We start from the raw sequence: 23,581 nt of genomic DNA, 5'->3' as shown, positions 1-23,581 counted from the left end.
TTTCCTGCTACACCCTCTAGGTAGGAAATCTGTTCACTGTTTCTGTATTGCCAAGGTCATAGAGGAGGGACATGGGGACAGGTCAAGGGCACGCCCACAGGGAGACTCATGGCAGCAAGCTAGCAAGTTCCCTCCGGTCTGAAGCGCTCAGAAAAAGAAGGGACATGCCCTAACACATAAAAAATGCCGAGAAGCATGCGCCAGCTAGGGGGACCTCTGGAGTAGTGAAAGACATGGAAAAGTCTTAGACAGAAAGGATTCAACTGTCTGTGAATCTTGATGGATTGAAAGCTGACAGGGTCCAAAGTTTTAACACTAGGTAATGATAGGAAAGATGTCATCAGAAACTTTTTTTTTTTTTTTAATAGCACTTATAACACAGGTTAATCATTAAACTGCAGATTCACCTGGAAAAGACTAAATTTGGGATAGTCACAGCCGTGGAGTATGACTGTACCTCAAATAATGACTCAGAGTAATTTCCCTGCTATAACTTGAAGCAAAAGAAGATCACAGTATTACTTATCTTTTTTCATGTAAAAAAAGTTACACCTGATGAGTATGTTGTTAGTACCTACAAGCCAGCTTGTTGCTGTTGTTTAGTTGCTCGCTCCTGTCTAGCTCTTTGCAACCCCATGGACTGCAGCAAGCCAGGTTTCCCTGTCCTTCACCATCTCCTGGAGTTTGCTCAGACTCATGTCCATTGAGTCGGTGATGTCATCCAACTATTTCACTCTTTGTCACCCCCTTCTCCTCCTGCCTTCAATCTTTCCCCAAATCAGGGTCTTTTACAATTAGCTGGCTCTTTGCATCATCAGGTGGCCAAACTTTTGGAGCTTCAGCATCAGTCTTACCAATGAATATTTAGGGTTGATTTCCTTTAGGATTGACTGGCTTGATCTCCTTGCAGTCCAAGGGACTCTCAAGAGTCTTCTCTAACACCACAGTTCAAAAGCATCAATTTTTCAGTGCTCAGCCTTCTTTATGGTCCAGCTTTCACATTCATACATGACTACTGGAAAGACCATAGCTTAGCTTTCACTATATGGATCTTTGTTGGCAAAGTGATATCTCTGCTTTTTAATATGCTAAGTTTGTCATAACTTTTTTTCCAAGGAGCAAGTGTCTTTTAATTTTGTGGCTGCAGACACCATCCGCAGTGATTTTGGAGCCCAGGAAATAAAATATATGTTTTTTTCCACTGGAAATGAAAGTGGAAATCACTGTTTCCACTTTTCCTCCATCTATTTGCCATGAAGTGATGGGAATGGATGCCATGGTTTTAGTTTTTTGAATGCTGAAATTTTAAACCCACTTTTCACTCGCTTCTTTCACGTTCACCAAGAGGCTCTTTAGTTCCTCTTCACTTTCTGCCATTAGAAAGCAGAAATGGTATCATCTGCATATCTGATGTTGTTGATATTTCTCCCACCAATATTATTCCAGCTTCTGATTCATCCAGCCCGGCATTTCACATGGTGGACTCTGCATATAAGTTAACTAAGCAGAGTGACAATATACAGTCTCATTGTACTCCTTTCCCATTTTGAACCAGTCTGTTATTCCATATCTGGTTCTACCTGCTGCTTCTTGACCTATAACAGGAGTCAAGGTTTCTCAGGAGACAAGTAAGGTACTCTGGTATTCCCATCTCTTTCAGAATTTTCCAGTTTGTTGTGATCCACACAAAGACTTTGGTGCAGTCAATGAAGCAGAACCAAATTTTTTTCTAGAACTCCCTTGCTTCCTCTATGATCCAAAGGATGTTGGCAATTTGATCTCTGGTTCCTCGGCCTTTTCTAAATCCAGCTTGTACACCTGGAAGTTCTTGATTCACATACTGCTAAAATGGCACTTAAAAGGATTTTGAGCATTACCTTACTAGCATGTGAGGTGAGTATAATTATATGATAGCTTGAACATTCTTTCACATTGCCTTTCTTCAGGATTGGAATGAAAGCTGACCCTTTCCAGTCCTGTGGCCACTGCTGAGTTTTCCAAATTTGCTGACATATTGAGTGCAGCACTTTCACAGCATCATCTTCTAGGATTTGAAATAACTCAGCTGGAATTCCATCACCTCCACTAGCTTTGTTCATAGTAATGCTTTCTAAGGCCCACTTGACTTCACACTCCAGGATGTCTGGCTCTAGGGAAGTGACCACACCACCATGGTTATCCAGGTCATTAAGACCTTTTTTGTACAGTTCTTCTGTGTATTCTTGCCACCTCTTCTTAATCTCCTCTGCTTCTGTTAGGTCCTTGCTGTTTATGTCCTTTATTGTGCCCATCTTTGCATGAAATATTCCCTTGGTATCTCCAATTTTCCTGAAGAGAGCTCTAGTCTTTCCCATTGTATTATTTTCCTCTACTTCTTTGCAGTGTTCATTTAGAGGCTTTCTTGTTGCTCCCTGCTAACCTCTGGAACTCTGCATTCAGTTGGATGTATCGTTCCCTTTCTCCTTTGCCTTTTGCTTCTCTTCTTTTTTCAGCTATTTTAAAGTCCTCCTTAGACAACCACTTTGCCTTCGTGCATTTCTTTTTCTTTGGGATGGTTTTGGTCACCTCCTCCTGGACAATATTACGAACCTCTGTCCACAGTTCTTCAGGAACCCTGTCTACCGTATCTAGTCCCTTGAATCTATTTGTCACCTCTAGTGTATAATCATAAGGGATTTGATTTAGGTCATACCTGAATGGTCTAGTGGTTTCCCCTACTTTATTTAATTTAAGCCTGAATTTTGCAATAAGGAGTTCATGATCTGAGTCACAGTAAGCTCCAGGTCTTATTTTTGCTGACTGTATAGAGATTTTTTTCATCTTCAGCTGCAAAGAAAACAATCAATCTGATTTCAGTACTGACCACCTGGTAATGTCCACGTGTAGAGCTGTCTCTTGTGCTGTTGGAAGACAGTGTTGTTTGCCTTCCAGAGTACCAGAAAATTAGAATTTTGTAGGATAATGAGCTTTGAGAAAGCCAAATTGACCTACCTTCTGTTTAGCCAGCCATCTTTGACCAGTGAAATATGTGACTGAGAGTGAGTGTCCCCAACAACCTTATGGGGAGGTACTGCATTTAGCTCCATTTCACAGAAGAGAAGACTGAGGCTCAGAGAGACTTAAGTAGACAGAGCAAGGTCACAAAGCAAAACAGGTGCAGATCTGAGATTCACACTCAAGCACGACGATGGCTCCAAAATCCCCAGCATCCCGCCTTTCTCATCTGAGAAGAATACACTATGGAGATTTGTTATGTTAACCAAAAAAGGGAGGAAAAAGGAGTAATTCCCAGATCTGCCTCACAGGAAAAAAGAGCAGCAATTACAGTAGCCATTTGTAGAAAAAAGGTTTACTCTGAGTCTCTCATGTTTTACTTACTTATTCAATCAACGATGATTTTGCTTCACTTCCCACCCTCACCCACAACTGCCAGAACATCGGGCCATGTCTGGAGATACTTTTGGTTCTCACACTGGAGGGGAGGCTGTTCTAGCATCTTGTGGTTAGAGGCCAGGGATACTGCTGAATATCAGACCATGCGCAGGACAGAATGATCTGACCCCCAACATCGATAGTACAGAGACTGAGAAAAGCTAAGTCATCACTGTTAATAACATAACTATGCTTTGGTAGGTGGTGGGTGTTGAAGATGATGATAAAAGTTTTGCAATGAAATAATGATTTCTGGAGTTCTCTTTTTCTCAACTAGGTAATGCCTTTAGAAATAAATAGCTGTCTGGATTGTTTTCTAAATGCAAATGTTACCTCCTAGAGGGACTTAGAGCAACTGATAAGACAACAAGAGGCCATGCTCTCAGTGTCTGGGGTGCTGAACTAAAATTTCGTAAAATATCACTTTGCTGACAAAGGTCCATATAGTCAAAGACACAGTTTTTCCAGTAGTCATGTACAGATGTGAGAGTTGGACTACAAAGAAGGCTGAGTGCCAAAGAATTGATGCTTTCGAATTGGGTGCTGGAGAAGACTCTTAAGAGTCCCCTTGGACTGCAAGGAGATCAAACCTGTCCATTCTAAAGGAAATTAACACTGAACATTCATTAGAAGGATTGATGATGAAGCTGAAGCTCCAATACTTTGGTCACCTGATGCGAACAGCTGGCTCACTGGAAAAGACTCTGATGCTGGGAAAGACTGAAGGCAGGAGGAGAAGGAGGTGACAAAGGATAAGATGGTTGGATGGCATCACCGAGTCAATGGACATGAGTTTGAGCAAACTTCAGGAGGTACTGGAGGACAGAGAAGGCTGGCGTGCTGAAGTTCATGGGGTTGCAAAGAGTTAGATACAACTTAGCAATTGAACAACAACAACCACCCAATGGTACACACTCAGGTAGTGAAAATTACTTCATCAGATGTGATGTTATAACCTTGCACACATAAAACATAAGGTCTTAAATGCAAGGAACAAAACATTCCGAGTATTTTTTGCAATGTTTAGGTGAAGATGTCCTGGGTATCAGAAAATGCAAAACATAAAATCTGATCAGGAGAATGTCATCTCATATAAATTCCTTCTGTGGCCAAATCTCTAATTTCTCAGGGCTGATCTCATGACACTTGTTAGTACCTAGAGTGGTCACTGCATGTGTCTGGTATATTCCATGCTGACCTGTCGTCCAGAGATACCTGTACGGCTTTTCTGGATGCTGACAGCTGGCATCCCTTCTCACAAACTGGTACCCAGGCTTCCCTGGTGGCTCAGCTGGTGAAGAATCTGCCTGCAATGCAGGAGACCTATGTTCAATCCCTGGGAGGGAAAGATCCCCTGGAGAAGAAAATGGCAACCTACTTCAGTACTCTTGCCTGGGAAATCACATGGAGAGAGGAGCCTGGTGGGCTACAGTCCATGGGGTCACAAAGAGTCATACACAACTTAGCAGCTAAACCACCATCACTGCTTATTAAATATTTTCAATAAAAATCTCTAATTTTGAATATGATTTTCTCTTTTCAGGTATATTGTCAGGGCCTTGATGACTAAGACATGGGTTTTTCCTTAAATGAGATAAAGAATATAAAGTACACATTCAGAGCCCTTGCAAACAGAACAGGCTCAAGAAAATTTGTTGGAAAAATATCAAACAGAGTATATTGCTAAAATTTTGTTCCAGAAGGATGAATGAATTAAGCCAAACTGATCTTTAGTTATAAGTACAGAATGAAGAATACTGTTTATGCCTCGTGAAAGAGAAAAACTTTACCATGTTTTACGTGCTAACTGGTTTTTCTGCATTTGGACTGGTCAGTCCTATTAGAGATCTGTCTTTCATTTTTCTATATATGCCAACAATTCAGCCATTCGGTAAGTGCCTATCAACACAGAGTAACAGATGAAATAAAGAAAATCTAATGGTTTTGCCTGATCAGCAGTCACTTTCTTTTTTTCAACCATCACCTTCAGTTTCTACAGGGAACAAACTTATTCGTTAAGCTCTAGCTGCAGGGGTCTCTCAGTTTTTATAATGTGCCCATCTCCCTCCCATCAGCATACACCGTTCTCTGACATGAACATGCCAGCCCGTTTTTATTTTAAGCCTGGCTCCTTCTCACCCTCAGGTCTCAGCTCATATGTTACCTTTCTCAGAGAAGCCTTCCCTGAACACATGAAACATCCCCACCTGTCCCATTTTCATCCCTCCGTCTTATTTGTTCCCATCAGAGACTATTCAAAATCTATATCTTCATTCTCTGCTAACTTGTTTGTTTCTCATTAACCAGCCTCCTTGAAAGACTTCAAAGGGAACAAGCACAGAAGGACACAAACTACTTGTCACTCCCAGGATCTATTTTCCTCCTTCCTTTTCACAACAAAACACCTTGAGTGATGGCTTTGTCCACGACCACCCACCTAGAGGATACACTTCTAGCTTCTTTTGCAGTTAGACCTGGTGATTTTATGAACAAGACTGCTTGCCTTGGCTTCTTTCCATCTGCCTACTGATCATGAGATGGAAATGGAGACTCACCAATGCCCATCCAATTCTCTAGTTCCCTGTCTTAGAAGATCTGCTTCAAATTCTCATAGTTCTCATAGTGATTAATTATAGGGGGAAAAGACAGATACCTGTGCTGCCCAGTAAAGTTTCTATAAATTAGAGTATGGTATGAAGGGAAAAATAAGTAACCATAAGTTTTTGTGTGTGTGTGCAATGTCTATGGGAAAGGAGAAGGGGAGGGGATAAATTAGGAGTTTGGGATTGACATACACACTACTATATATAAAACAGATAACCAGGCCCGACCTTCTGCACCGGTCGCGCGCCCCACGCCCGGCGGGGGCCTCGGCGCCCCTTGGTCCCCGCGACCCCACGCGCTCGCTCGGGGGGTGGGGAAACTCCAGGGTCCCCTGCCCCACACCACTGCCCCTTCTTTCTCGGGCAGACCCCCCCAACCCCAGCCTGTCCCCCACCCCGCCGTCGCCTGGCCCCCCCAGATCGTCAAGCTCCGGAGTCGTGGCGGGGGGGGCCTCCCGGATCGGCAGGATGTACCCCCAGGGAAGGCACCCGACCCCGCTTCAGTCCGGCCAGCCCTTCAAGTTCTCGATCTTGGAGATCTGCGACTGCATCAAAGAAGAATTCCAGTTTCTTCAGGCTCAGTACCACAGCCTCAAGCTGGAGTGTGAGAAGTTGGCCAGTGAGAAGACAGAAATGCAGCGACATTATGTCATGTACTATGAAATGTCCTACGGGCTCAACATCGAAATGCATAAGCAGGCCGAGATTGTGAAGCGCCTCAGTGGGATCTGTGCTCAGATTATCCTCTTCCTGACTCAGGAGCACCAACAGCAGGTCCTGCAGGCCGTGGAGCAGGCCAAGCAGGTGACAGTCGGGGAGCTGAACAGTCTCATTGGGCAGCAGCTCCAGCCACTGGCCCACCATGCCCCCCCTGTGCCCCTCACCCCTCGCCCAGCGGGGCTGGTGGGCGGCAGTGCCACGGGGCTGCTGGCCCTGTCGGGAGCCCTGGCCGCCCAGGCTCAGCTGGCTGCGGTCACCAAGGAGGACCGGGCAGGTGTGGAGGCAGAGGGGTCCAGAGGAGACATGGATTCGATCTCTGGTCCAGGATGATCCCACAGGCTGTGGAGCAACTAAGCCTGTGTGCCACAATAATTGAACCTGTGCTCTAGAGCTGAGGAGCCACAACTACTGAATCCTGCGCTCCTTAGAGCCCGTGCTCCACAAGAAGCCACTGTGATGAGAAGCTCGCCTAACTCAACTAGAGAGTAGCCCACACAGTAGCAAAAACCCAGCACAGCCTTAAAAGAAATAATTAATAAAAATAAAATTAAAAATGTGAGGAAAAAAAAATAAATAAAACAGATAACCAACAAGGTCCTACTGTATAGAACAGGGAACTATACTCAGTATTTTATAATAACCTATAAGATAAAAAAAATCTGAAAAAATAGAAATACATGTATGTATACATGATTATATGAATCACTTTGCCGTCCATCTGAAAGTAACACAACATTGTAAATCAGCCATATGTCAATAAAAATTTTCAAAAAGAAAAGAAAAATAAGTGGTCAATGAAGGAATTCACTAACTCATTGGGTCCACATAATGAGCTGTGAGGTAGAGAAACAGAATTCTTTGATTTTGATAGTTGAGAAAATAGAGACCCAAAAGGCTAAGAGACAGCTGCAGGTCAGCCAGCGGGTAAGCAGAATGCAGGACTGGTTTCTATTTCAAATCCATACTATAGGGCTTTGGTTCTCCTCCCACTGACTCTGTGGAAGGTTTTAATAATCACATTGATTATTGGTGTGGCTGGAGCTTAATTATAGACTTTACAAACAGGATGGACCAGTCTTTGGGTTCTGCAATTCGCTTTTCTCCCTGCACACCATAATTCATTTTGTATTGATGCAGAAAGGACGAGTGGACAGCACATGTTGTCTTCTCTCCTACTGTTAACCTCCTCGAGCATTTCAGCAGCATTAGAACTAGGTTCATGGTGATGGGGCCGTGGGGGAGGAAGCAAGGAGGATTTAGAAATCCTGAAGTTGGCTGTGCTCATAGCTAGTGGGAAGCTGCTGGGTAGCGCAGGGAGCTCAGCCTGGTGCTCTGTGATGACCTGGGGGTGGGGTGGGGGGACAAGGAGGGAGGCTCAAGAGGGAGGGGATGTAAGTATGCTTACAGCTGACTCATGTTGTTGTAGGACAGAAACCAACATGACACTGTGAAGCAATTATCCTCCAACTAAAAAAAAAAAAGACACATACACAAAAAAGATGGCCGTGCTTAGAAAAATAAGCAAGTCACTGAGTTTAAATAAAATGAACATTGTACTTTCCTGACAAGGCAAGAGGAAGATTTTTGTGCTGGTTACTTAATTTGTCTGGCTCTAGGCAACTGGGAAATCCAATAATTAAAAAAAAAAAAAAGTTTAGTTAACTGATGTTTAAAGGACTCTTCCCCACCCTGAAATGTCCTGGGGTAATGAAGTGTATCGTAAGACTCTCTCAGCGTGTTATAATGCAGCAAGATGTTAATCTTGAAAAGCATTGTATCCTACTATGGTCTACTATAACACCTTGACTAGTATGTCATTTTTATTCCTCCCACCTCTGACAGGCTCTGGCTTTCCCCAGTGAAATAACTTGCTAGAGGGGTACAAATCAGCCATAACAGATCCTGACACTTTACTCAGTCACTGACCCATTGTCTACGTTGTGAAGACTTGAAATACTGAGTGAACAATAAAAACCCAGAAGGGTTTTTTTTTTTAAATAAAGTTTCATCATTTTTAAGTATGAATGTCCTACAATTTTAAGCTGAGTTCTGGTATGTTTCACATTCCCAAAGAATTTGCAATGACACATTTCATGTCGAAAGGGCAGATTTAAAAGAAAAACTGCTTATGATCTGAATTTTTAATACCTCAAATCTTTGTGGATTATAACTCTGAATTTAAAACTTTTCTCTTTAATCTGCATCATACCTTAGGGCATTGTGGTGAATGAACTGAGAGAGGCAGAATGCCTACCAGTCTCTGAAAACAGAAAATGTGAGCGTGTACTCTCAGGTGGAGCACTAAGACTCTAGGTCTGTGGCAATGTTGGATCCTTCCTTAATCAAATAGGAATCCAAGAATATTTCTCATACCCATCTTTATTGCCTCTCTCCCTGACCATCAATGAGTAATTACCAGGTATGGAGTAACGATTGCAAATCAGGCATAATGCTAAATATAATCTCATTTAACTCTTACAACCCCCCTATGTAGTTGGTGGCATCACCATTGTGCAGATCAGGACACTGAGTTTAAAAATAGGTTAAGCAACTTGCCCAAGGTCACACAGCAAACAGACATCAGAGACAGGCTTTAGATTTCTTCCCATACCCTTGGCCCGTATCATTATACTACACAGATGCTTTTGCTGGGTATTCTGGGAGGTAAAATAAATACAGTCCCCAACATTCAGAGGCTATAACTGATAGACATGTGGAAAGGACAGAAGGGTTCAGCCTGTGGGACTAGGACCAACCATTTTTCAAACTAGCCTTCTGACATATTATTGGCAAAGCTTCCTCCTTCTGGGCTGTTCTGAAGCCATGTAATTATAATGCAGCAGGCATGTGGTTCAAGAGGCTGAGGATCTACCCCGCCTCCCACTCCGGCCTTTGTTCCATTCTGATTTGCCAATCTGACCTTCTTTTCTGCCTGGCCATTGGTCACTTGCTGGAGCAACGGCCCATGAAAACAGCTGAAGCATGTCCTCCTTTTATATATCAGTGTTCACGTCCTTTTAAATTATGCACTCCCTTATTTGTGCCAATGGAGCCAGGACAGGGACTTGAAAAACTCCACCCGCCAACAAAACCCTTAAGTTGTCTGGACAGGGAAAAATAAAGATCCGGAAGCAGAATCCCTTGTCAGGCTTAACAGAAGCAGCAAGGAGGAGGTGAACTATGGTGGAGAGTGGATACCTCCAAAAATAACCAAGAAGGAGAAAGCAAGACACTTATGACACCAGATGATTGGTTTATGGTCCCTTTTACACTGAGTGGCATATCTTAAAAATGAAATAGGAAAACTCTAGAAGGAAGTGGCTTCTGATCCTTGTCTAGACTCTGAAATGAACAAGCAAACCTGATTATGATCAGTGTCAAACAATATTTACCAATTTCTATGAAACTGTGAATGTGAAGAAAGGCCTGTGAGTCATGAGCAACTGAGAGGAAATTAACAGCAATATTTACTGTGCAGATTCTGATTCACCATTATTTTGGAAGAAAGCCTGGTTGTTTTCAGTAGATCCATTTAGAATCTGTGAGAATCTCAATTTTCTCAAGGCACATTAGCTAAGAAATTATTTGTGAGTCAATTTAAATTATATTTTATATGCAAATTCAGAACAAACAATTTTTAAGAAATGTTATTAACATAAAATTCAGGGAAGAAATAAATTACCAAAAAAAGAAAGTCAACTGAGATAAGGTCTGCCATAAGAAAACATGATAGGCAGTCATTTGATCCTACACAATAGATAAACTAGGGGCTAGTTTCAATAAGAAACTCATTATGCTCCAAAACCATCCTCCTAGCAGTGGAAACAACTCACATGTCCATCATGAGAGAACTGGTTAAATAAAGCATGTATTTCGACACCATAGAGAACTAGGCAGCTTTAAAAAGAGTGAAAAGAGATCGGTTTTGTGAGTGGCTTGGAGAAATATGACATAGTATGAAACAGCATACAGGGACTTCCCTGGTGTTTCAGTACCTGAGACTCCACACTCCCAATGCAGAGGACCCGGGTTCGATCCCCAGTCAGGGAACTAGATCCCACCTGCTGGAATTAAGAGTTCACATGCTACAAGTGAAGATTCCATGTGCTGCAACTAAGCCCCAGCACAGTCAAAATACATAAATAAATAAATATTTTTTTAAAAAAAGAAAAGAAATAGTATACATAGTAAGGTTTCTTTCTTGCTGTAAAAGCTTGGTATACACACTGACAAAGTCTGTATGAACCAGTATCGGTCTCTTGACAATGCTTATACAGGCAAAGGATGAGGACTGAAGGACTTCCTACCCCAACTGACATGCTTCTGTAGTGGGTGCTTTTTTTGTCTGTTTCTTTTAAAATGATTATTTTAAATGTTTGCTAAAAACATTAAAATTAAATATATAACTGCACAGTAAAATGATCTTGAAATATATTCAAAAAGTGATATGCCTATCATTTCTTTATTAGAAATTTATCATTGTTTATCATTATTAGAAATTCAATCTTAGAAACAAACTTTCAAATACAATCCTTGCTGGGGAGTTCCCCAGGGGCCTAGCGGATAGGGTTCTGGGCTTTCACTGCCGTGACTAGGGTTCAATCCCTGGTCAGGGAACTGAGATCCCACAGGCCCTGTGGCACCACCTAAACAAACAAAAACTCAAACCGAAAACATAACACAACCACTAATTACTTATACTCCTCCTGGAAATTAAGTATCCCTTATTTCAATTGATCTGGGTCACTGGGCCAAAATGACAGAGATCAAGTTCTAACTGTGTAATTACACACAGGTTTGCTTACTGTCACTCACCAGGCGGATCTCTGCTGAATGCCGTCTTATTTTTATTGAGAATCCCCAATAGAAAGCCACAGTGCCCAGCCAGTCTGATCCAGGAGAGCTGAATGGGCATTCAAAGGGGACTGCGGTTTGCTCTGGGAGACACCCTTTCATGTTTTCTGTGCCAATTTCACAACCATAAAATGAGGAGAAAAGGGTAGCTTATTTATTGCCTAAATTCAAAGGAAGATTGTAAGCACCAATTGAAGCTGAATGGACACTTAGAAGATGAAGAGCGTGTGGTATTAAGAACAGGGCCTGACTTTATGAAAAGCATGGCTGTTTTTCTAGTACACATTAAAGTCAGAGACGGATGGAAGTGCTAAGAGCTATTTAAGGCTGTGATGTCGGGGTGTGATAGCGCAGGCCGCTGGACCACGGTCTGTTGTTATAGGCCATTGTTTCACAGCTGTGATTCCTAGACAGGGCAGCAGAGGACAGACAGGGTGGCAAAACCTACCAGCATGAGTAAGTTATGTCCCTATAATACTGAGTAGGCCAGAACAGCTAGGTGGGTTATCTACACAAACTCATCAATTCTTACAAAGGCAATAAGAAGTATTGTACACTTATGCTTGGTCAAGAGGAACAATCTCACAATCAAATTGCCAAGAATGTAACTTATTAGCTCTGGAGAATCCAAACCAGACAGCATACCTTTATTAAACAGCACATAATTCCTCTATCAAAAGCAGACATGTTAAATGTGGAAAATTGTGAAACAAAGATAAACAATGATAACAGCAATAGTAGAAGATTACTTGTAACTACACCCCTGAGAGATAACCAGCACTCAAATTTTTGGCTTACATCTTTATAGTTCATCCATTTGTTTATCCATTCATTGTAAAGATGTATATGTATGCATAAGTGTGTGGATGTGTGTATGTATTTTTATATATAGATAAAATTTATTAAACAAATGACATCATCATGTTCATACTAACTTAAAATAGAAATTAGATGTGTACACTTATAAACTATGTTGTGATCAACATCCTTGTAGTTAAATCTTTGTGCATAATTTTACTAATAAATGATCAGACATGGGATTGCTGTATAAATGGTACATGAATGAGTTATAAAAAGTGTTTCACATTTAACTTGACTCTTCTGTACACCTAGGACTTCACTAATCAAAAATTCTTTACGCAAGATTACTTGTTGCCTCTTAAAGTGACGTTTTTAGCTCTAGAACAGCTTAGTGTTCCCATAAGTATCTGAAATGATTCACACTTACTTTCCGAGGTTTCACCTTATCTTGCAAATCATACTGGCCAATTCCTTTATAGCTGATTCCAAGCCACCAAGGAAGTCCTTGTTTATCCTGGAAGATGGAAAAACATGAGAACCAAGACCTAATTGTTAAGTCTTCTAGAGATGAAGTAATATCTCCCAATTTCTTGCTTTAACAAGTATCAGCAAGTCAAAATAATTTTGTCTTGGTAAACAAAACACTATTTAAAATCCTGACTTGTTATTAGAACACTTTCTTAGAATTCCTTCAAATAAGATCTATAAATCAAAACACACCAATACTATTAACACCATCAAAAAGAAAGACATTACTGTTAGGATTAAACAATTGGAAAGAAGATATAAAATATAAGTAATTCAAACAGGAATTAATCCAGAATACAAAGACAGTTAGTCATTTAAAAAAAAAAGAAGAAGAAAAAGAAAAAAGCTCTTTGTTCTCTTGATTAGTAACTAGCTATAAAGGTCAGGGAAGTTTCCAAAAAATTACCAAGATGAGAAAAGTGGTTCCAAATCCTAATGTTTATAAACTTAACAAGGAACATGGGAATACTAAAGCACTCTTCAGATGAGTTATACGATTCAAAGCCAAGATGCTTGAATAATGACTTTGAGGTATATATGGGGAGAGGAGGAATTTTTTTTATTCATAAATTTATCTTTTAGGTCTTGCCAAAGAAACGGTATACTGACAAAGGGAAAGAAAAAACTTAGGCTTAAACATATACCCATATGCAAACAAATTAAGAATCAGTAGAAATTAAAATGGAATTGGTACATATTTTTAGTAAAAGGTGTCCTCATCATACAGGTATTTATGATCCAACTCCCCACCATTTGGAATTGCAAACACTGTCAGAGCTTGGAAAGTCACTCAAGACTGATCAAGTATAAAATTATACCTCTTTCAAACAAGACTCTTTTATTATCCATATGCTTTGTTCTCTGTCATCTCAAAGTGTTTCTTAGTCAATTTCTGCATGTGTATGAAATCTAAAAATACTACCCAAATATAAAACATACCAACTGAAAATGGGTACTACAAATCTTGTAGAAACTTGAGGATTTTATGAAGCTGCTTAAATGTTATGGGATGATTCTCCAATGACTCTCATACAAAGGTGCTATGAAATGTACATCTAGTAGTATTGAAAAGGCACACAATTGGAAAAGACATAAATCAGCAAAAGTAGGTAAATGCATAGGTGTGCCAGAAGAGAATAATGTGAATATTTCAGGACTAACAGGCTTTGGGAACACATGTGGACATAGTTAGTATTTTATAAAAATAATGTGCTTTATAATTTGCTATGACAATGACAAGATATCAGGCTTTTATTTTTTTTTTTAAGAAATTCAATTCTATTCTAAATGCTGAAATTTCTAGAGATAATTTACATAAATATGCATATTGATTAATGTGATTTTAGAAAGTTAGTGCTGTTCACTAATGTTCATACTATAAAACAGTCATGATGAAAGCTTTGTCATATAAAAGTATTTACCTTTACTGCGTAATAATGGACTCCATAGGTTGGCAGAGCTTCTACTATTTTCATATACCTATGAAAAATGAATGTATGTTATAACCTCTTATTAAATTAGTTAGAGGGCCCTTTTGGGAAAAGTGATCTAAAGAAACACCATTTGTATCTACTTTACTCATTAAAACCACTTCTTTAACTAAAGGCAGAAATAGAATAAACCACTCTAGGGAGTAATACATTTTACCTTACTCAAATGTTAGAAGGTTGTTAACAAAAATTCAATTTCAAAAAGCTAGAGGAAATATTATTTCCTGCATATTAAAATTTCTATGGCTCAGAAACATATTATACTTTATTATAAACACAAATTGCAAGTATATTTTTAAACTAGCACTTAATGATGCAAGACATTAGAATCAACTTTTGAGTCTTGCTCATAATAAGTAAACATAAAGGTAATCTATATATTGATGGTGGTACACTTTTAGAAATTAAGTCAAACCTCTTAGAAATATATGCTTTAAAAGAGTAAGTTTTATTATATGTAAACCTGACTTTTAAATATATGTGCTCCCTCAGAAAAGTTAAAGTGATTATATACCTCTTGTTATTTTTAATTCAACAAGTATTTATTCTTTTAAGACTTTATGTTGTTGTTGTTTAGTTGCTCAGTTGTGTCTGACTCTTTCGTGACCCCATGGACTGTAGCCTGCCAGGCTTCTCAGTCCATGGGATTTCCCAGGCAAGAATCATGGAGTAGGTTGGCATCTCCTTCTCCAGGGGATGTTCCTGACCCAGGGATCAAACCCGCATCTCCTGCATTAGCAGGCAGATTCTTTACCACTGAGCCACCAGCGTAGCCCTTAAGAGTTTACGGAGTGGACTAAATTGTGTAAGCTTTCCTTTCTGCCCACAAAAAACTGAGACTCCTGTATGATACAAGTGGGCTGTTTAACAACATTTTGAAGATCAGTGGCTCTGGACCTTGTAATCAATAAATGTGATAATTTTTCAAAGTAAAAGGTCTACATGTAAGTGAATATAAAAAGTTAAGGAGATGTGCCAAGGCCAGGCAGCAGTTACACTGCAGAGCCAGGATTCTCACACAGAGGGAGCTGGATTCCACAGTCTAGAGCCTTAACTGCTGACTTAGACAGTCTCTTACTTGGAGCCATAACGATAATGATCAAAGAAGTAAGAAGATACTGCATTTAATCAAGAACAGTTCATAATATGCTCATTAACCTAACCTAAAATCATTCATGGAAACTGCTGTTCCTTTTTATTTTCCAGTTCAGAAGATGGGCACAAATCAGGGATTCAGCTTTGGAACTGCTAACTTCTGATTTCTGCCTTGAAGATCACAGCAGGTATACTGTGATAAAAAGGAGATGAGTACAAGAGCAGGGATGTGGGAGGAATCTATACCTGGCAGGGGAACAGTGATCACCAAGTCCTTATTTCACTTCTCACATGGTTTGCGCTATATTTGGCAGATTTACAAAAATACACCAAAAAAACACCTTCTATCATCATAAAAGTTATTCCACAATTAATATAGTAATAATGCTATATTAGTTTTTACAACTTAAAAATTATAAATTTAGTTTTTATAATTTAAAAACTTTAATGTAGCTTGTGAACTGTTCTTAATAAATAACGGATAGTCTGTACATCTAAAATATAGAAATCTATCATTACGGTCTGCTGTTTGTACCACAAAGAAACAGATTATCCAACCCAGCAGCGTGTGTTCCACCCAAAATAGAGTCGCCAACCAGGCGACCAAACATGGCCTCCAGACAGGTAGTGTCTGCCTCACATTGTACTTAAAATTTCTTAACAGGACTTTGTAATTTTTAAAATTAGGATTTAATGTAAAGTCAGTAGCCTCCAATTAAAATAAATAAAAAAGAAAAAAAATAGGATTTAAAAATTGTAATTTCCTTTTTTTCTTGAAAAACATTAGAAGATTTGGCAACATTATGCCTGAATGCTGAGGCTGAGTAGCCTTGTCTCCAGCCAGGTCAAAAGCTCTCTAATTCACCACAGTTACCACAATCTCATTTTTGTTACATGCCTGACATTGGCAGGCATCTGAATTGATGACACCAAAGTACAGAATAGCCCATGAAGTTTTGTAATTCATGGTAAGATACTTCTAGCCAGGTACTATATGCACACAAACTATACAACAGAAATCATTTCAGATGACTTTCTCAAACAGAAGATATTACAACTATATCTTCAGAAAGATACTTACTGAACGACAGCTTGACCCCGAGTCAGACCTTTGATTTTCAAATAATGTTCAATTACTCTGTCCTCACTGTAAAACAAGGAAATGAAAAGTGCAGCAATATACAACCGTATGAAGTACAGATTCTATTTCAAGATTTTCAGGTAGCCACTGAAAATACTTGAGAAAGAAGGCCTAGATCAACTTGTTCAGGAGACAGAAGCTGGTTGACTTTTGTTTTTGTAGGACACAGACTCTTGAACCTCAGACATTTGACTACCTTGTCTTGACTGTTTACAATTTTATATAACTTACTTATGTGTAAATTTTTAAAACTTTAAGTTATTAGAAAAAATATCAATGTTTGGATATTATTGATATCTATTATTGATATACATAATATCAATAATATAAAAATAGTATCAATTCATCAAATGAAAAACTAATATTTTCTCCCATAACTGGTGGAATATAATAAATACAAAATAATATTATTGAATGCTAGAGAGACTTGCTGGGGAAATTAAAAGTTTTTAAAGAGATTAGCAGGTGAAAGGTCTTATAGACATTTTCCTTAAACTGCTAAGATTTAGAAAGAATTAAAGATGCTTCTGAGTGAGTGTTCAATCTAAAACACTCTACGCTCATGACTCATGCACATAATACCTTAGGAGAAAGCCCTTCATTATTGTCTTAGGATAAAACTTTTTGAATAGAAAGGGGGAAAATGGGTGAACTCTGATCACCTTTGACACCATTCAGTTATTTACCCTCCTTTCAGACTGGTAGCTTGTTAGTTACATCTCAAGTATAACTGAGAAGAATAAACGTTTTTATCTCTATATAGCCAATAATCAACAGTAATTGGTCTTTGCTTTTTACTCTTAAGAAACTGTATCACTTAACAATGATTCATTTAAAAGGTTCCAGATTCAGGATGCAATGTAGCCTCAGCACTCACTCTCATTATTGACTTGGGAAATATTCCAACTTTCATATTATAGCTCATTCATGGTGTATATTTATTTTGTAACCAGTTTTTTAGTGGAAAGGAAAACCATCTCCAGGATTCAAAGCCTTAAACCGAGGAAAATATATTTAAAGGGAATGTAAGTAGTTTAAGGGGAGAAAACATACTTCTTTAGGAAAAATGTTGCATGGGAGATGGGTACTATGGGTTCATTAAAACACAGACAAAGAACACAACTCAAAATAGACAATGACTCCTGGCTGTAGATGAAACCTCTGATCATTCAGGTTGTTTCTGTTCATTACAAACACCTCTGTTCAAGGAAATCTGTCTTTTATACCACTTGCATTGTACTACTCCAGATGAGGGCTGTGTTACACAGTGACTGCACATATATATACTAAGCATGATTCACTTAACAGCACTCTCTACAAATCTTTTATGCACTTGAATGGAAAGGCAAATGGCTACTCTCCACATATGACTACAAGTCTTGGGATGACAGTCTCTAGAGAGCTTTAACAAGACCTTGTCACTAGAAGGATCAAGGTCTACTTCTTATTAGTCTGACACATATTATAGGCAATTCGACATTTCCCTCACTTCTATTTCTTGCAGTCTCCTGAGGAGCATGTAGTTCTCAATGGAGGCCGTGGCAATGGGGTCATGGGCCATCTTGACTCAGCTTACCAGTAAGCAAGGGAGGGATGTTCCTGCAGAGTTTTGGTTGGAAAAGCTGGAAGTGTCTTTAAATCTTTCCTGGCATTTTCATCACTAAAAAGAAAAGTAATACAGTATGTCAACTGCTGTTACTTAAATGATTATCCAAGCTGGTCATCAGGTGAAATCTGAAAAGTAACAATGATAGCACATTTGTTGTTGTTTAGTAGCTCAGTTGTGTCCGACTCCTTTGTGACGTGTGACCCCATGGACTGTAGCCCACCAGGCTCTTCTGCCCATGGATTTCCCAGGCAAGAATATTGGAGTGGAATGCCATTTACTTCTCTAGGGTATCTTCCTGACCCAGGGACCGAACCCATGTCTTCTGCATTGGCAGGCGGGTTCTTTACCACTGAGCCACCTGGGAAGCCCAACGATAGTACACTGGATTGTGTCAAATGTTATTGGCAGCAGACGTAAGGCGAAAGACTTTAACTAAAGACAGTGCCCAAATGGACAACCAAGTCATCTGATGAGATTTTTGAGGCTTTTACTAAGACCAAAGAAAATTAAAATAAATGTTAAATTGCCATAATCTCAGTTTCCTTACAAACTCACAACTGTTTTCATTGTGTATTTCCTATATGTATCTATTTTATTACAAAAGTATTACTATAATTGTGCATATTTCATATTGTTTTTATATAGCATGTTTCAAATGTCATTGTATACTTTCTCCATGTTCCTATAGCACCCTCATAATTATCTTTAGTGTCTACATAATATTCACAACAGAGGGACACTAGTTATTCTAAAAGCATTCACACAGTATTACCACTTTTTCATAATATATATTATTGCAATAAAAAGATGTGTGTAGACCTTTCTATTACTTCCCTACCACTTTCTGGAATAAAATGAACAAAGTTAAAAAAAAAAAAAATGAACAAAGTTGGCCATCTGTGGACATCAGAAAATGACTTGAAAAATGTGCTTCTAATGAAACCTAAGTGAAAGTCGCTCAGTTGTGTCTGACTCTTTGTGACCCCATGGACTACACAGTTCATGGAATTCTCCAGGTCAGAATCCTAGAGCGGGTAGCCTTTCCCTTCCCAGGGGATCTCCCCAACCCAGGGATCGAACCCAGGTCTCTCGCATTGCAGTCGGATTCTTTACCAGCTGAGCCACAAGGGAAGCCCAATGAAACCCAAGATGTCCCTCAAATTGTATCAAGTTAACTAAAATGTACCTTGTGAAACATCAGCTCATTTTAAAATGGCAAAATTTGGGGCACATAGGCAATATTTTATTAAAAAACCATCAATGGAATACAATCTTTAAAAACTGTGAATCATTATGTTATACACATGAAATGTATAATATTTCAAATCAATAATATCTTGATCAAAAACAATGACTTTTGAGAACGAAACTAAAAAAAAAAAAAGAAGGAAACAGGCAAAATTGTGGCTGTCCAAAGAGAAGGGTGTGGTCTTTAAGGAACTTAACGCAAGGGAGAACAGGAAGCATGACTCAGTCATAGTTGATCCTGTATTGTATGATTCAAAATACTCTTAAATTGCTCCAGGTATTTAAGAAAGCAGTTTCCGCTGAAACAGACATGACTCTCAAAAGAATCCACTGGCGCTTAAGATAAGTGCATTAAAGAGCAAAATCCTGACCACCCTGGCACTTCTCAAACACAATACTGGTAACTCTTCCTCTTACTTTCCACCTCTTCATAACTTTGCCACTAGCTGCGGCCTCCTAGCTGGTGCTAGTGGTAAAGAACGCACCTGTCAATGCAGGAGATATAAGAGACACGGGTTTGATCCCTGGGTTGGGAAGATCCCCGGGAGAAGGGCATGGCAACCCACTCCGGTATACACAGGGTCACAAAGAGTTGGACACGACTGAAGTGACTTAGCACACACGCATCCTTTGTTGAGGTTACCAAGAGCTAGGCACCGTGGAAAGCACTTGGAGGGCACTGTTCACCTCATGAAAGTCCCATCACAACTCTTCCCATGTGCTAAGTACTATTATTTACCCAGACTACCTTACGGCGGGTGGGGGGTGGGGGGCTGGGGACGGACGGGGCCTCCTAGGTGGCTCAGTGGTAAAGAATCTGCCTGACAATGCAGGAGACATGGGTTTGATCCCTGGATCAGGAAGATTCCCGGGAGAAGGAAATGGCAACCCACCCCAGTATTCTTGCCTGGGAAATCTCATGGACAGAGACGCCTGGTGGGCTACAGTCCATAGGGGTGGGAAGAGGGTCGTACACAATCTAGTGACTAAACACCAACTTCACAGGTAAGAGTGTGAGGTTCAGCGAGGCTAAGCCTCTTGTTCAATGTCTCACAGCTATTAGGTGGAGGAGCCAGAAGGCGTCAAAGGCCAAGACCCAGCAACAGAATAATTACAGTATTCTATCACCTGATTCCCTGACAGATTCCCAGAGCAGTGTCCTAGAAAGCCCAGACAATATTCTCATCTCTAGCAAGGCAGAGCTCCCCCTTCACCCTCACCCCTATTTACAGATGAAACCTCTGAACCAATTAGTTTCAAAAGCCATCATTCAAGCGTTTTTACATTTGCTTCCCTGAGGTTTGCCCCAGTGTGAATTGTGATGTTGGAAGAGATGAACTTGCAAGTGGAGGACGAAACATTGAACTCAAGGTCAATCTCCTCCCAAAGCATTCATCCAGTCCTCCTAGATCTAATGTCACAGGTCAAACTGGGGAACCAAACATGGTGTGCTGACTGGTTTTGTTTGGCCCCGGTTGCACTGTGCTGGATTAGAAACTGCTCTCTCCTGTCACCTGATGAGGTGTGGTGTGAGCGGTTCTCCTTCAGTGTCTACAGAAGGTTTGTTTACTGGTTTTATCAAAGTTTCTCCACCAGGCCACAGGGCAGTCAAGCGAACCCACTGAGCAACCTCTACATAAATTTACCATCTTCCAGTGAGAAGAGACAAGAGTATCACCTAGCCGGGAGACAGTATGGTCTGCACCTGTCAATGCTACAAAACCAGGCTTGTGGCCCTCCCTAAAGGCGAAAGATCCGGCTTTACAAATCACTCCAGGAAATGAAAAGTCACTTGGCTCCCGTTCTTACATAAGGATAAATCTCTCCATTCATTTGAAATCTGAGCAGTATGATCACATTGACAATCTGGGGAAACCGGTTTGGGCTTCCTGAAAACGAAAATATACCACAGTCCAATTTAACCAAAGGAAAGGTCATCTGTCAACTCCCACAATGATATTTATTTTTCTTAATCATTTCTTTTATCCTCTGTCCTTCAAATCCCATTTCCTTTTCAAAGAGGCTGGCTTATGAATTTTTTTGTCAAGGGCAAATACATGTATATGTCCTGAAGCGACAGGCTAAAGATAATACCTTTTGTTATTAATCACCACCATCCACATGTGTGTTATCTTCTGGGTTCATGTGAACTGTATGCTGAGTTTCAAGAACTCAACCTTGCATTTACTTATTTCTTTGGATTAGAGTTAATTTTGTGGTGATCAAGACCTCACTAGACTAGAAGAGAAGCTTTTACCACAAATTCACTCATTCATTTAGCAAATATGTATTATGTGTATACTCCATTCGAGCATGTAGAAACAAGTGTGATAGGATGGAGTTGCATTAAAAAAAATTTGTGTTAATTCTTTTTTTTTTTTTTTTTTCCAGTGGGTTTTGTCATACATTGATATGAATCAGCCACGGAGTTACATGTATTCCCAATCCCGATCCCCCCTCCCACCTCCCTCTCCACCCGATTCCTCTGGGTCTTCCCAGTGCACCAGGCCGGAGCACTTGTCTCATGCATCCCACCTGGGCTGGTGATCTGTTTCACCATAGATAGTATACATGCTGTTCTTTTGAAATATCCCACCCTCACATTCTCCCACAAAGTTCAAAAGTCTGTTCTGTATTTCTGTGTCTCTTTTTCTGTTTTGCATATAGGGTTATCGTTATCACCTTTCTAAATTCCATATATATGTGTTAGTATGCTGTAATGTTCTTTATCTTTCTGGCTTACTTCACTCTGTATAATGGGCTCCAGCTTCATCCATCTCATTAGGACTGGTTCAAATGAATTCTTTTTAATGGCTGAGTAATATTCCATGGTGTATATGTACCACAGCTTCCTTATCCATTCATCTGCTGATGGGCATCTAGGTTGCTTCCATGTCCTGGCTATTATAAACAGTGCTGTGATGAACACTGGGGTGCACGTGTCTCTTTCAGATCTGGTTTCCTCGGTGTGTATGCCCAGAAGTGGGATTGCTGGGTCATATGGCAGTTCTATTTCCAGTTTTTTAAGAAATCTCCACACTGTTTTCCATAGCGGCTGTACTAGTTTGCATTCCCACCAACAGTGTAAGAGGGTTCCCTTTTCTCCACACCCTCTCCAGCATTTATTGCTTGTAGACTTTTGGATAGCAGCCATCCTGACTGGCGTGTAATGGTACCTCATTGTGGTTTTGATTTGCATTTCTCTGATAATGAGTGATGTTGAGCATCTTTTCATGTGTTTGTTAGCCATCTGTATGTCTTCTTTGGAGAAATGTCTGTTTAGTTCTTTGGCCCATTTTTTGATTGGGTCATTTATTTTTCTGGAATTGAGCTGCAGGAGTTGCTTGTATATTTTTGAGATTAAACTAAACAAATGGGACCTAATGAAACTTAAAAGCTTTTGCACTACAAAGGAAACTATAAGCAAGGTGAAAAGACAGCCCTCAGATTGGGAGAAAATAATAGCAAATGAAGAAACAGACAAAGGATTAATCTAAAAAATGTGTTAATTCTTAAAATTAATTTTTACTAGAGTAGTTGTTTTAAAATGTTGTTAGTTTCTTGTTGTATGGTAAAGTGGATCAGTCATACATACATATACATATATACACACACACACACACACTCTAATTTTATATTTCCTTCCAATTTCGGTCACCACAGAATATTGAATAGAATTCCCTGTGCTGTACAGCAGGTTCTCATTAGTCATTTATTTTATACATTGTGGTATATTTGTGCCAGTTCCAATCTCCCCATCCAGCCCACCCTCCCATCCGCTGCCTTGGTAATTGTTTGTTCTCTATTTCATGATATTGCTTTTAAGTTATGCAAATGTATTCAGCCAAAAGAGAGGAGAAAGGGGCAAGAAATAAGGGGGAAATTCTATCCATCATTCTATTCAAAAGCTCATTGTTGAGAACAAGTGTGAAATGGAAGGTTTGAAGTTGCTTCCCTTTAAGATGATTTTAGTTCCTATGTCCATAAAGCACCAGCTTCTCAACATACTGAGATTTTCTATTGTAGTATTTAAGCATGTAATACATGCTCACTAATCATA

At 39.8% G+C, this 23,581-nt stretch overlaps 2 protein-coding genes across 6 annotated transcripts in view; one reads left to right on the top strand and one right to left on the bottom strand.

Moving 5' to 3' along the window:
* Positions 1–23,581, bottom strand: part of FRMD4B (FERM domain containing 4B) — a 356,738-nt gene that overhangs the window by 30,628 nt on the left and 302,529 nt on the right. For all 5 annotated transcript variants that reach the window (XM_043886552.1, XM_043886549.1, XM_043886550.1 and 2 more), the window contains 4 exons: positions 18,241–18,324; positions 16,605–16,670; positions 14,360–14,417; positions 12,838–12,924 (listed from right to left, as the gene is read on the bottom strand). In XM_043886552.1, coding sequence (XP_043742487.1) covers positions 12,838–12,924; positions 14,360–14,417; positions 16,605–16,670; positions 18,241–18,324 — 295 coding nt within the window. The remainder of the gene's footprint in view (positions 1–12,837; positions 12,925–14,359; positions 14,418–16,604; positions 16,671–18,240; positions 18,325–23,581) is intronic.
* LOC122683182 (transducin-like enhancer protein 2) lies at positions 6,193–12,733 on the top strand. Its single transcript, XM_043886791.1, has 2 exons — positions 6,193–7,074; positions 12,723–12,733. The coding sequence occupies exons 1-2, from the start codon at positions 6,504–6,506 to the stop codon at positions 12,731–12,733; spliced, it is 582 nt and encodes a 193-aa protein (XP_043742726.1). The 5' UTR covers positions 6,193–6,503.

Source organism: Cervus elaphus, chromosome 24 (genome assembly GCF_910594005.1).
Source record: "Cervus elaphus chromosome 24, mCerEla1.1, whole genome shotgun sequence".
NCBI classification, from domain to species: Eukaryota; Metazoa; Chordata; class Mammalia; order Artiodactyla; family Cervidae; genus Cervus; species Cervus elaphus.
The sequence above is the reverse complement of the archived record's forward strand: the minus strand, read 5'-3'. Positions and strand labels throughout refer to the sequence as shown.